Consider the following 15,776-nt stretch of genomic DNA (forward strand, 5'->3'; position numbering starts at 1 on the left):
CGAACGGACCTACTATACGCGTACTATACGCAATGTGCACATTCATGAACAAGATTCTCTTCGGTAGTAATATGCAAACTCGACTATCGATATGACTTCGAAGTGGATATCACTAAAACCTACATACATATATACATACACACGCGCGCGCGCGCCTATATATATATATATATATATATATATATATATATGGGTGAAAATATACTCACGTAGATATGTACGTATTACACTCGTAAACCATATCTTTGGTACGTTTTACGATATTTTAGATTGCTGGCTGGTTACATCAGATATGTATGTATATAAATACATATGTATGTATATATATATGTATGTAATGTATGTATGTAAGTAGAAAATGAAGCTCAATATGTATTTTCTCTATAATATTTTACGTTATCTATCGTTATCTGACCGAACAATGTAACGTCATTCGTATTATTGTATGTCATTTATGGTTGATATTTTACCGATGGTATGAGTAAATATAAACACCTCGTCGTTTATATTCTTATGAATCATCGAAATTATAAAGTTCCTGTTGAGAAAAGTTAGTGGTAAAAGACGTAAGGTTGTTTACACATACACACACACACACACACACAGACAAACAGACAGACAGACATATACATACACATACTATCCGAAGCATTTAACTTCACCAGTCCTCCCTTCCCACAGCCATACTACTCTGTTTCTCTAACTATGGATAGATATTTTGGAAAATTTACGAGTTTTCCTTGAGTTTTACTATCTTCCACGATACAACTTTTACATAATATTATTCGCACAAAATAAAATTATTTTATTTTCTTTCACTATTCATATTTAGCTCCATCAAATTCACGAAGGATAATATATTTCTATATTTTTTTATAATCGTTACATCGAATAAGAAGTAACTTTGTTTTATATCATCTTCAACTTTCAAAAAGTAGAAACTTTATTCGTTCGTTCATCTCCCCAACCAACGATTATTCCGTAAATAGGTGAGGCACGAATACTGCAGTTAACGAAACATAGTTTAATTAAGCTCGTTCTTCTCTTCCTACTCCTCCTTCAATTCCCTTCTTTACCTCTTTTATCGGTTCCTTTCCTTTGCCCCTTGGCAATTGCCTCCAACAAGACGGAAATAGCTAGCTAGCTAGCTAGCTAGCTAGCTACCGAGTTCTAACGAACAGAAACCGTCGCGTCGAATTGAGTAAGGTTTGTTTTATTTTAAGAACTTTCTACCGCGATTCTCGAAAGGCTCTCGCCGTGGATGCAGAGGATCAGAAGAGACGACGGATCTATTCTATCTACCGACCTTGCCGAAGGAGAAAATTCCTTCCGGGAATTTAACGTTAACAAGTATCCCAACGTACTTAATTTTATACGAGCTATAAAATCCCCAAACGAGGAACAATAATTTCTTTTAGGTACTACTTCTTAAACTATTTAATTGGCTGTGGGTTGATGTTAACAAAAAGGAAGAAAAAAGGAAAAGTGAAAAAAAAAAGAAATAAAAAAAAGAGTAGAAAGAAGGAGAAAAAGGGAGGAGCAGAAGCAGGAGGAGAAGGAGAAGTAGGAGAAAGTAAGAAAATAAAATAGCTCTTAGAGACGACGTAGATCGTCATTTTTAATTAAGCTGCGCGAGAGGCCATACGTTTCAAGTATAATAAAAAAAAGTGTTCATTCTATATATATGGAACGAGGAACGTACGAATATACGTGTATATATATATATATATATATATATATATATATAGATACAGCTACATACATAGGTAGAGAGATATTTCTAATATCAGCAGGTCGACGTATGGAAGTCATCGTCATCTCGGAAAAGTCGAAGGCCACAACCACTTCGGTTAATAGCGTTCATTACACCTTTGGAAAGTTCTTGCATGCATTACCGTGATGAAAACTCCGGGTTTTCAACCAACTCACACTTACTTTCTTTCACCTCATTCCTATCCCTTTTCCCTTCTCCTTCGGAACGACCCTTCTTCGGGGGGCTCACTCTTGCCCGATTAAACATCTTGGATCTGAGAAGGTTCTGTGTTAGTGAGAACAGTGATGGCAGCAGGGAAGGTAGGGTTGGCAAAGGATGAGAGGAGTATGAGCAGGTTTAGGAAAAGGCGTTCAAGCGAGAGTGTTGGATCGAAATTTCCTAGGCTCGACAATGACGATGCTAACAATTAACTCGAACCATTAAGCCCTTTAAAGAGATCGGAAGCTACATTGGTGTATTATTGGTGTATTATCTATTTCTAATAATGTTTCTTAATTAACACGACCGGCACGTGGCTCTCTTTCTCTCTCTCTCTCTCTCTCTTTCTCTTAGATAAATAAACAAACAAATCAATTAATGAATAAGTATAAGAAAAAATAGAGATCGTTGTCACTTGTTCAAACTACGATCGGAATTTATTATTAATAATCAAATCAAAAACGATCATGTATTTCTCTGGATTTTACTTGAACAAATAGTAAACTATAGAGGATCGTTATGTTTCGCAGAGAGAGAAAGAGAGAGAGAGAGAGAGAGAGAGAGGGAGGGAATTGTTAACGAATTTCAGATTGTTTCGCGTTTATATGAGCGCAAATTATACGCCGTAATTTTGGCATTTCTCTCTCTCTCTCTCTCTCTCTTTATCTATCTATCTATTTATCTATCTGTCTATCTATCTCACTTCCGTTATAATATAGGGAAAAAGGTAGTGAAATTTCATTGATCGGGAAGTGCATAAAATGCGTCCATACCAATGGATATCGTACACATTGGAATGTATATTATTCCGAAAGCTATCCCTCACTCACTCATACTCTCTCGTCTTATCTGTCGAACTTCAAATACGATACGGTACATATCAGATAGGACATTGAACGTTATTACATCTATAAAAAGTTTCTCCATAAATATTTGATGGCAAAGAGGCACGATATTCTTCGGCACGTAGAAACGAAACCTTGGCTAGTTTCCGGGAATATCGTTTTTCGGACGATATGAAAGATATGGGATGAGAGGAGATGAAGGGACGAGAGGACATTAGAGATAGAGATAGAGATAGATAGATAGATAGAGAGAGAGAGAGATAGAGAGAGAGAGAGAGAGAGAGAGAGAGAGAGAGCGTACATATTTTTTTTTCCCTTGGCTCCATTCAATGCAATGGTAGATCGTAAATATCTCTGAGATATCCGGCTAAATCAAAATATGACCTATCAAATCGATTCTAATATAGATAACGAAGGAAACAAAGTATATATACATATACACGTATGTATAATATATATATATATATATATATATATATATATATATATATAAACATAATGTAGAGGATTCGATTTGGATAAAAATCGTTTGAATAAAAAATTTTTAGGATGTATAGTGGATTTTTAGGATGTACATTAGGATTTGGTTAAATTTCAGATGTATATTGTCTTTCCTTCCCCTATTTCCTTTTTCTTCTTCTTCTTCTCTTCTCTTCTCCTCTCTTCTCCTATTCCTTCTTCTCGTATTTCATTTCTCGAATTACCTCGAACTATAGCACGGAGGACGAGTAAACAAACAGTTGCAGGGTGGCTCGTTTAACGGCGTAGTCTGAAATCTGAATACGAAGCCAAGCAAGGACGAAACTATGGCGTATCTCTGAAAGCAATCGTAGGGATCTCTTTTGGGTAGGTAGGTAGGTAGGTAGGTAGATAGGTAGGTAGGTAGATAGGTACGTAGGTAGGTGGTAGGTAGGTGGTAGATAGGTGGGTGGTAGGTAGGTATTTAGATAGATACGCGTAAGTAAACGACGAAGATCCACAAAGATCTTATAATATCGTTCGATCATTTAAACAAATACGAGCGTTGATTTAACATCGTCATTGTTTCTCCGGGAAATTAGTTTCAAAACTTAAAGGGTTGTTCTATATACGTATATACATATTTATATATGTATGTATATAAGTATGTATGTATGTATGTATGTATGTATTTATTATATCAATCTATTTTCAAACTGTAGTACAATATTTATTACGTTTTTTTTTTTACCTCAAAAACGAACGCGCGAACTTTGAATAATTTTCAAGTTTAATATTATACGATTATACGTCGTACTTTTGTTCTTCGAATATAATTATTTTTTGATCGAGAATATTTTCTTTCTTTTTTTTTTTTTTTCTTATTATTATTAACACGAAACACCCGTCTTATATTCTAAAATGAATAAAAATTTTTTACTATTTATATATATATTAAACGTTGTACGAATGAATAACTACGTATATACATATATGTGTGTATATATATATATATATATTTATATATGTATGTGTATACATGTATACATATATATAAATATATATATATATATAAATATATTATATGCATAGATATGTATGTAGGATGTGTACTTCGAAGCAAAAATCAATTGGCAAGTAGGAATTACGTGGTGCAATTATTGATTGGATGACGTACGTGTCGGAACCGTGATGAAGAGGATCAATGGAATTTCGATGGAGGCTGGAGGAGCGGCAATCCTGGAACGACTCTGATTTAATGCTAGGGACATTGAAATAATGCCGGTAGTTTTAATTGACCGGGTATTATTTCCACGAACGAATCTATTATCCATGGTGTGGTAATAAAGTTTATGGTAATTTAAAAAAAATTTTGCCTGTTATTTTTCTTTCCGCGAAGAACGAGAACAAAAAATAGAACTTTCTTAGTTTCTTTTCTTTTTTTTTTCCTCGACTGGCGACATATCGACTTTTCGAGCGAATAAAAACTACGCTAATGTATTATTAAATTGTTAAATTTTTGAAATGAAACGGAACTAAATTTTTTCTCGAAATATCTCTCTCTTTCTCTCTCTCTCTCTCTCTATTTATCTGTCTATCTATCTTTTTTCTTTTTCCTTCGGGATGAGCCTAGAGGATGATCCCATTGCAAGCGTGGAAAATGAACGAGCGAACGTTTTCGTAGTCGCCTCGTAATTACTAGCCGCGCGATAAATTTATAACGTAGAGACTCTGTGTTATGATATTTACAAAGGTGTATGTAAAATATCTACCTATGGTATGTATGTATATATATTATACATACGGCGGTTATTCCACCAGTCTCGTATTTTCTTCATTTGCGATATCATCTACGTATATACATATATATATATATATATATATATATGTATCTACGTATATACATATTATATCTATCACGGTAATAAGGTCGACCTGTAAATATTTTGAAATAAACCAGGAAGCTTAAAAATTCGTAATACAAATATCGCGATTACATTTGCGATAATACAGAGAGATAATAATAAAGAGAGAGAGAGAGAGAGAGAGAGAGAGAAAGAGAGAGAGAAAATAATGACAAATATCGATTCTCGAACTGTCAAAGATCGTTACTACATTTTGAGAAAGTGAAAGTGTATCGGTAAGAGAGAAAATAGGGATGAAAGAAATCCGAAAGTTTAAGCGTCCGTTTGAAACTTACGAGGTCATTTTAACATACCTCGTTAATGAATTATTTCGACAAAGAGATCAATCGAAAATAAAGATATAGAAAAATGGCGAATGCGAGCGAGGATGAAACTGTAATAATTCGTAACCTAAAAGATTCGGCCGCTTTGTTACCCCGGATCGCAGCTTTACGTCAAGTTCTAAAACAATTACGAATGGCACTTCGTCGGGAAAGGGAAAATCTAAGCAAAGAAATAAATACGATTAAGTGGTTGGAAGTTGGTAAAATGAAGAAAAGATATATCCCCGAGGATAACCCTTTTCCCGAAGTTGGTACGCACTATTGAATCTTCCGAGAGTAGTTTCTCTCTTTCTCTCTCTCTCTCTCTCTCTCTCTCTCTCTCTCTCTCTCTCTCTCTCTCTCTCTCTCTCTCTCTCTCTCTCTTTCTCTTTCTTATCTTAAAACTTATTTATATTTTATCTCTTTTTATTTCTTTTTTTCGTTAACGAGTATCATTATTCTCTTCGTCTTCTTCTTTTGACAATGCTCTTTTTAAATTTCGTAAAGAAAAAGAAAATAAAAAAAAAAAAAGAAGGAAAACAAAAATAAGAAAAAAATAAAAGAAAAAACAAAGAAAGAAAGAAAAACGAAAGGAAATCGAAAAAAAAAAAATTCCCTCCTTTTGTAGACTCTCGTCGACATAATCGTGGTAACGGTGGTCAATCTTCGAAATATCCTCTCGAAGTTTTACACTTTAGGAACGGTAATGGCGTGAGTTCAGTTGAAATATTCTTCTCGCCATTCATCAATCAAAAGTTCGTCTTCTCTTTGAGATAAATCGCCACCTCCCACCAACCCACCCACATCCATCCACACCCATATAACGAGAAAAATATATATATACACAATATACATACGCGCAGCATACACACACACCCATATGTATATATATATATATATATATATCCGTTAGGATAGCTGCACAACAGGAAATTGTGAGAGATTACTCGATAGCAAGATATATCAAAGACGAGTTGACCGATTAAAAGAAGAACTGGACTCGTTCGAGCAATCCTGTCGTACAATGTCGATGTCTAAATTTTATAAGGAGAAGATTCACGATCTTGAAAGAGACTGTTGCGCGGGATTGAACAAAGTTAAAAATGGTTTCGTCGAGTCCCTTCAGGCTTTTGAAAATACTCTCGTCTATATACGCTCGGAGGGATCTTCTAAGGGTTCTACATCGAACGCGGATGGATATCGCAACGCCGAAAGTTTCGTGATAGGACGTCGTAAGGAAAAGAATTTGGATGGTGGCGTGCGTCAAGGTGCCAAGTGGCAGACATTGTCGAGCAACGTCGAAAAGCAGTCATCCCTCTGTCGAACCAAGTAAGATCGTTCTCTTTCGATAACACCAAAATTTACTCTTCTTCGCTCCCCTATTTTTATTTCTTTCTCTCTCTCTCTCTCTCTCTCTCTCTCTCTCTCTCTTTCTCTCGAACCCTTATCATCCTTTTATTTCCATTCTTTTTCTTTATCTTTTCTTATTTTTTTTCTTTCCTTCTCTTTCTTTTTTTTTTGTTGTTTCGCAATAAAAAATTCCTCCTCTTCGAGTACTTTACGTTAAAATGTATATAATCCGAACGACGGCTTCGTGTTCTTCGAAAAAAAGAAAAGAGAAAAGAATAAAAAAGGAAAGAAAAGAAAGAAAAGCTCTCCGATGTCTTACAACAATGCATCGTCAAAGAAAGAAAGCTCTCTCTCTCTCTCTCTCTATCTATCTATCTATCTATCTCTCTATCTCTCGTCTAGGGAATTTCTTAAAACAGAACACTGGGGAAAAAGATGGGAGGAGCTTGCTTTTTAGACGGCAATTCGCTTTTCTTAAGATTATAGTCGACGTTATTACGTGATATATAATATCCCCAGAAAATATATCTATCTCCTTGATATCGTATATGAGTCTCAATTTTTCTTTACATTTTGACTATACATATCATTTGTCATTGAAATATATCCGACGAATGAAAAAGGTTCGAAAGCTTTCGGAATCTGCAATGAAATTCGGCTCCTAGCGTGACGTATCGTGAATCCGTCTTGGATTTTCGTAAAAAGACAGCTAGGATATGTTAGGCGAAAAATCTCAAATTCGATCTTGGATACGGAAAACCGAAAAACATTTTTATGGGACGTTACGTTATGAGAAGAGGAAAAAAAAAAGAAAGAAAGAAAAAGGAAAGAAGAAAGAAAACAAATATATATATATATATATATATATATATATATATATATATATATATTTGTCGATATAACCTCTCTAGAATGAATACGTATCTCCTCCGACGAATCGATATTTTTGCAGATCGCTCATTATCGAGAACAGACATCACGGTCTATGGTTGGCGCAGATTTGTTCGCAACGTATCAGTGACAGTGCCATATGCAACGACGCTATGTATCGAGCTTCGAGATTTCACTTGGAAAGACCGCATCATATCGTTGGTATATTGGAACCTTCCAATGATCTACGATTTTCTACCAGCTTTACCACCATTTTTCCGATCGTTGGAAAAAGAACGCCGATTTTAACGCTCTAACGAAGCTATTTGGAACATTTTTCTTTTCCTTCTTTTCCTTTATTTTTTTTTTATCTTCTTTTTCTTTTATCCCTCGTAATATATATATATATATATATATATATATATATATATATATATATATATTTTTTTTCTCTTTTCTTTTCCATTATCAATTTTTCTATATCTTCTTTTGCATTTTTATTTCGCTATTTAATAATTAAAAATATAATATTTTTCTCATACTCTTTCTTTCTATTTCTTTGTATATTTATTTATTTAGTTTCTTGGACTTCATTGATCCAATCGTTCCGACGATATCATTACAATCAATTAACTCGTCCCTTTAACGAATGGAATAATCATATTTCGTATGGATTCGTTTGTAAAATTTGGAGAAAAGTTGAAATATTATTGCTTAAGATACGATTTATCTTTTAGAATAGAAAAGAAGAATGGCACTGTAAAAGCTCTCATTGACTTTCAAAGCTTAAGCTTCAATCCTCCTTCTTTTACCAGTCACACCACCCTTTCTCTCTCTCTCTCTCTCCCTCTCTCTTGCCCACATTCCCCCACTCCTCCGAAGCAACTAACCCACCCAAACACCCACCTACCCATCCATCTTTCGCTCTTCGCATTTCTTTCGTTCGTTTCGAACAGCCGAGCCGATAGAAGAAAACGAAGAAGAGAGACCTAGCGCGAAGTTCATAAAAGGGCTCGAGGATATACGTCGGCTCTTTCAGGGCCTTTTTATTTCCCCATAGCGTGACGGAAGAAAAGGAAAATAAGGCGACTGTCGTCGAGGCGACGAAGGAATTCAACGAATATGAATTCTCTCGCTGCACGTTCCGATTCAATAACCGACCTTTCCAACGGCCGTTGACTCTTTTAGCGGAATGAAAAAGGAAAATGAAAAAAAAAGAAAAAAGAGAGAGAAAGAGAAAAGAATAAAAAACCTGTAATAGAGAGAAAAAAGAGAGAGAGAGAGAGAGAGAGAGAGAGAGAGAGCACAATAATGTCATTAATGTTAATACGCTATTACTACCATAAGATTTTTTTCCTTTCTTTTTTTTTTTCTTCCTGCTTTTTTTTTTCTTCCTCTTTCATCCCCGCCATACGTCGTCGTAAATAAGTAAATAACGATGTTCATTACAACCTTAAGTACATGCTTTCGAATGTATTTAAATATTATAAAGTAAAAAAGAAGTGAATGAATAAATGAATAAATGAATAAATAAATAAATAAATAAATAAAATACGACGAATGAAGATAGAAAGATAGAAATAGAGAGTACCTGAGTGAAAAGCAAGAAGAAAGTCGATGCTGATGGAAAAGAAAAGAACTGAAAATATTCCAACGACGATGTAACATCGACTGGCATTGTGTGGTTACTCCGAGAGTGCACTTATTCTCTCTCTCTCTCTCTCTCTCTCTCTCTGCTAAATCAGTCGCTCTTCTTTTCCATTTTTTTCACCCTTACCTTCTTATCCTACCACCACCCAGTCATTCTCTCTCTCTTTCGAAGCAATCCTTCAACGTGTAACCTTGGCTAGCAAGAAAGAAAGAAATAAAGAAAGAAAGAGAGAAACAGAGATAGAAAGAAAGGATATATATATATATATATATATATATATATATATATATCATACACACACACGTACACACACATATATATATATATAACAAGATATCCAAAGACCGGCTTTTCTTCCTCTTTCTCCTCAAACCTCAAACTCTTCTTTCCCTCTCAAGTTTTCCTTTTCTTTTCCCTTCCAAACCGACCTCTGCTTTCCACTTTTCACGCCTGACTACCATCTCTCTCTCTCTCTCTCTCTCTCTCTCTCTCTCTTTCTCTTCTTCTCGTTCTCATTCTCTTTCTATCACCCAACCACCCTCCCTCTAGAATCGTCTCCATCTCTTTCTCTCTTCGTTCAAAACGTAAGCGTCACGCCTCACGTTTCGCACGCCTCAGTAAACTGCGAGCTAAGTTTGCCTTTCCGAATGCCAGCCCAAAAAGTTTCCTACCCGTTGTACTTTGAGATCCATGAAAACTCCCACATAGGTAGGTAGGTAGGAAGGTGAATAGAGATAGATAGGTAGGTACTCTACTTAATAATATATACCTACTATACATACATACGTTTCGAAATCATTCAAGTAAATATATAGACATGGAAGGGATGATAAAAATGGGGATACATATGTTATTATTCATAAGTCGGTTTATAATATATCTAATATTATGATTCAATCACTTTTTCTTTTTTTATAATGTAAAACTAATGTCGTCTTTAAGCTTCCTCCCTTTTTTCTTCTTTCTTCTTCTTCTTCTTCTTCTTTTTTTTCTTCTTCTTTTTTTTTTCTATAGAGCACTCTTAGAAATTCCCACAAAAGGCATTTCTATGAAGAAAATTTGAGATTCCTTCGAGAGAAAGAAAGAAAGAAAGAAAAAAAGATAGAGAGAGAGAGAGAGAGAGAGAGAGAGAGAGAGAGAATAGGAAAAAAATATTCCGTCTCATTGATCGAGAAAAAAATTTTAATCGATAACTCAAAGAATCCAATTAAATCGGTTCGCTAACATATTCTGTCTCCCTCTCTCTCCCTTTCTCTCTCTCTCTTCATTATTTTATAGAAAATATTCATGAGAGATTATTGAGAACAACTCGTAAATCATTATTAGTAAATATCAATCATTATTAATAAAAATTAATAATAAATCATCGTTATCTATTGATAGATCGTCGAACTTAAAAATCATCAGAAATAAATCATAATAGAAAAAAATCAAGTGAAATAAAAGTCAAAGAAAAATGACAAAGAAATTTGATCGTTACTATGACGAAAATAAAATACGACGACTAAAAACGAAACGTATCGAGCAAAGTTTCTTTCCTCATCAATAAGAAAAACTCACTTGCGTTAATCGTTCACTTTGCGTTAATGGATGATATACAGAGAGAGAGAGAGAGAGAGAGAGAGAGAGAGAGAGAGAGAGAGTACGTTGAGAAGTACGCGATGCGCCTTCGTAATGTTTTATTTTTCGATAGCTCCGCTTGGAATTTGCCGTCTCGTTTATCTCCTAGGAAAGTGAAAAATAACTGAACTTAGGAGAATTGCTTCGGACAGAGTTCTAGTTTCGCTTTATTATCCACGTCGAGCGGTGAACTTTAATGAAGAACACTCCGACAACGGGAACGATCCTAATGAGGTTTGCGAACGAATTTATAATATACTATATATTAAGAGAAACAAAGATAAAGAAAGAGAGAGAGAGAGAGAGAGAGAGAGAGAGAGAGAGAGAGAAATAATTCAAAGTCCTATACAAATCGTCTTTCTGTTCTGATGACGTCCTCCCCATCTTTCGACTCCGCCAAAAAAAAAAAAAAAAAGAAATAAAAAAGAAAGAAATAAAAGAAAACAAAATTGAAATAAAAAAGAAATATAATAAAAAGGAAAAAAGAAGAAGAAAATGGAAACTTTTTCGCAAGAGAAAAAGTCAGAGATTCTGTTAGCACGAAGCTCGTTTATCAAATGGCAACGGCCGCGGATGACAGGGCGATTTAATTGCTTTTTTAAAAAGTCCGAACTTTAAATAATGACGCACTTCGAAAGGGCAGTGATATAGATAGATAGATAGATAGAAAGAGAGAGAGAGAGAAAGAGAGAGAGAGAGAGAGAGAGAGAGAGAGAACGAAAGAGAGGTATACGACCTCCCTTAAATTCTGTAATCTCTCACGATGACATCGCAAATCGAGAAAGAGAGAGGAGAGTGAGAGAGAGAGAGAGAGAGAGAGAGAGAGAGAGAGAGAGAGCAATTGAATTTCTTCGGCATTTCCTTTCGCATTCTTTGCCTTTCCTTCTTTTTCTTTTTTCTAAATCAATCGGAAAAAAATTTCTTTAATTAATGAAACGCACCGTAGGAACTTTTAATTTTTCAAACCCTTTCTATCCTTTCAAGCCAATCTATTTTTCTTTTTCTTTTCATTTTTTTTTTTTTTATTTTTTTATTCTTTTTATTTCTTTCTTTTTTATTATTATTATTATTATTTGTTTTCTACCTTTTTCTACTTTCTATTCTGTCTACTTTTATATATTCTTTCCTACCTTTCCTTTTTCTTTTTTTTTTTTTTTTTCTTCGATCAAATACGAACAAACATTCATTACGAATGAAATCGATCGTAATTACTGTTACACAGTTTATAATGAAGTTTCGTCGAAATCCCATCGACGTAGGAAACGAATTTAAAACGAGATCACGTATCCTATCCTACCAATTATCTTGACATATACATTGCTTTTCGTCTAATTAACATAGGTTTCTATCAATCGAAATTTTACATTCACCTCATACATATCGAAACACATTTGATTCTAATTTTCTCTATTTCGAAGTGAGTATATACTATTTCTATTAGAAAACTGTTAGGAGTTTCCAATTCTCTTAGGTTCCAGGGTTACGACTTGTCTATTTTCTCTAGGGAACAAGCGTGAAACAGCCAATCTTCGAACCGATCGTAAGACATCGTATCGTTGTTCGAAGATGGTGCTTCTATAAATTGAGTCTCTTTTTATCGATAGAAAACCTTTCGTGGATGACGGAAATTTCGATTCTCCGAAGTTACAACGTATAACAAAAATTTCTTCCCTCCGATTATACAGCTATGTTCAAATAATACTATGTACAAATTCCAAAAATGGACAATTTCTTTTCTTTTTTTTCTTTCCTGGTTTTTGTTTTCTTTTCTTTTTTTTCTTCTTCTTCTTCTTCTTCTTCCTCTCATCTACTTGCCCTATCTTAAATTCTTATCTCGATTGGCCGTATTATCTTTCGTCTTTGATAAACCCAAACCAAGCCGCAAGACCAAGAAGATGCGTCGGATAAAATAAGAATATCGTTACGAGAACTTTGTCCATTTACGTGAGAACTTCTCTCATATCTTTTGTCTATTATTTTTTGCTTTACTTCTATGGACCATATTCTTCTAGCAGAAAAGAGGATTCTCAAAATACAAAAAGGAAGTTAACCTCATCTCTTTGAAAGTAACTCGATATTATCGAGTTTGCGATCCAGTTTTACATAGACGCCGGATAAATGCGATTTTCACTAACATACGTAGAATTACGTATCTTTATGCGGGTACAACATACTTATTTATTTATGTATCCCTATGTATATGTACGTACATATGTATTTATATATATGTAAATGTATATATATATATATATGTGTGTGTATATATATGTATTTAACAAGGCATCGGATCGATCAAAATAATCAGCTCTTGGAATAATCCCAGACTAGAACTACAACCAATGTTCAAAATTGTTTTAATCTCCGTGACAATCAATTGGATTTAACAATGATTGTCCATCCTTGTTATCCTCCTATTAGTCACGATTATTAATATTAAACGAAATAAGAGCTACTATCCTCTCTGCATCTATTATCATATTAACTCGGTATTATTATTATTATTGTTGTTATTATTATTATTATTATTATTATTATTTCGTGTTCACGATGATGAAAGCTAATTAGCGATAATTTGCAATTTTTATGTTCAATCTACATTCGTATTTAGTTAACATTTTCGAACGTTTCGAGAAAAAAGGAATTAAAAAGACCCGAAGGCAAAGGGAGTTGAGTGGGGAGAGGTGGGGGGGTGGGGGGGAGGGGGTTGGTTAGGAGAAAGGAAAAAAGAGCAAAAACGAAAAGAGAGAAATAAAGAAAAGAGAATAGGAAGAAAAGAGATATAGAAATAAGAGAAATAGAAGAGGTAAAAGAGTGGGGTCTCGGTGGTTAAGTGGAATTGAAGTTCAGACTGCTGATGAAAACGACTTGTGCGAGAATCCACCACTCCTTGCCAATAGTTTCCTTCTTTTTTAATCTCCGATTGCTCCGAAGCTTTAAAAGCGATATCATCTCTCTCTCTCTCTATATATATATATATATGGGGGGAAGTCTAAATGTATCGTCGAATTTTCAAAAAAAGAAAAAAAAGAAAAAACAAGAAAGGAGAAAAAAATTTTTCATCTGTAAAAAAAAAGAAAAATAAAAAAAGCTTTATTCACATTTTTATAAAAGATATTATTAAAGTAGATCTCGATGATTATTTAGCAAGAAAACAGAAAGTCTCTGATATATTTCAATTAGAAAGAAAAAAGAAAAAAAAAACGAAGAGAAATTATCAGACAAAGACTCGCTAGCTTCTCACTCTATTTTTATCGATAGACAGATTTCTACTTTCCTTTTGTCGAACACATTGTTTCATCTAAAACGGAAATGGAAAGGGTAAATGTGGTAGACGCGGAACGACGATAATGCCACTGTTTCGATTCCCGAGTGAAATATCGATGGACCGGGCCTTCGCGAACGATAATAGAAGACCTTCGTTGCTTGGAGAGAGCGAGATGAATTGAAAAAAAAAAAATAATAGAAAGGGAGGGAGGGAGAGAGAGAGAGAGAGAGAGAGAGAGAATCAGACAGGAGAGAGCAATTTTTCATTTCATTTCTCTCGATACTTCGTACTAGTCGATTATTTCATGAGCCTTCCTTTTTGTTCTATATTGTATCTCTATATACATAGATAGGTAAACGTAAAATTTTAATCGTGAAAATAAATAATCAACATTATCTGCAATTTCGAAATAGCACAACGATAATATATATGTATTTATATACGTACATAACACGTATCCTATAAATTCTCCAATCAATTTCCATCGATAATAATTTATAATTATCATTTTTTTTTTCTCTAATCCCCATTTCCTCATCTCCCTTTATTATGCTTCCTCCATTCCCTGTTCGATCGAAATCCATCAATGTATTCATACGTTTAATTACGCGATTATTAGCCTTTGGATTAACGATTGAAATTCAACAATGAACAAACTCGGTACTTACATTTAAGCACCATAATCTGAGACATTTCATCCATGAGAATTAAACGTGTTAACCGAATACGCGCCTGTCTATGATAAATATTTGATGAACCATTATGTTCCTTCTCTATGCTCTTGCTAATATATATCCAAGGAAATTCTAAAGTCGAAATTTCTCTTCGGTTTCTTCCCATTCGAGACTTTAAACGGGAAAATGATTAATATCTATCTATAGTATATGACGTTAAAAGTTAATAAAGAGGATCATACATATATTTACTCGACGAATTGATATAACGATTCACTTTAATTAACATGAAAATTATTTTCCGATCATTGAAATATCGTTTCTTTATTTTTATTTTTGTTTCTTCTTTTCTTTTTTTTTTTTTTTATAATTTTTCTCGATCGAAACAAGAGCCTTAGTGCGAATGATATATTGCGACATATAATATATTATATATTAATAAGTGTTTCATCTCGACTCCGATCGCTCGTTTATTCGTTCACGTCGTAAATTTGTAAATTTTTTCGCCGACTCGAGGAGAGAGAGAAAGAGAGAGAGAGAAAGAGAGAGAGAGAAAGAGAGAGAGGGAAAGAAAAAGAAATATTCTTATTCGTCGTATATAAAAAAAGTCGAAAAGAAAGATCTCGTTCGAAAGTCCCCGATAAACGCGTGTAACATCGAACAAAAGTTAAGGGTGGCGTGTGCTCTGTTGTTCAAGAACACTCAATGAAAGAACTCTAAACGAAAAGAGAACAGAACACACAAGGGGTGAAGGTACGGTGTATGAGAGAGTGAGAGAGAAAGAGAGAGAGAGAGAGAGAGAGAAAGAGAGAGAGAGAGAGGGAGAGAAAGGAATGAAAAATT

General features: G+C 34.2%; 2 protein-coding genes across 6 annotated transcripts in view; both read left to right on the plus strand.

The window, feature by feature from the left end:
- Nucleotides 1-15,776, plus strand: part of LOC124426206 (acetylcholine receptor subunit alpha-like) — a 130,855-nt gene that overhangs the window by 56,317 nt on the left and 58,762 nt on the right. The window lies entirely within an intron of this gene.
- Nucleotides 6,487-8,105, plus strand: LOC124426207. Its single transcript, XM_046967614.1, has 2 exons — nt 6,487-6,832; nt 7,806-8,105. Exons 1-2 carry the CDS (start codon nt 6,528-6,530, stop codon nt 8,038-8,040), a joined length of 540 nt encoding a protein of 179 aa, XP_046823570.1. The 5' UTR covers nt 6,487-6,527; the 3' UTR covers nt 8,041-8,105.

This window comes from Vespa crabro, chromosome 8, assembly GCF_910589235.1.
Source record: "Vespa crabro chromosome 8, iyVesCrab1.2, whole genome shotgun sequence".
Taxonomy (NCBI): Eukaryota; Metazoa; Arthropoda; class Insecta; order Hymenoptera; family Vespidae; genus Vespa; species Vespa crabro.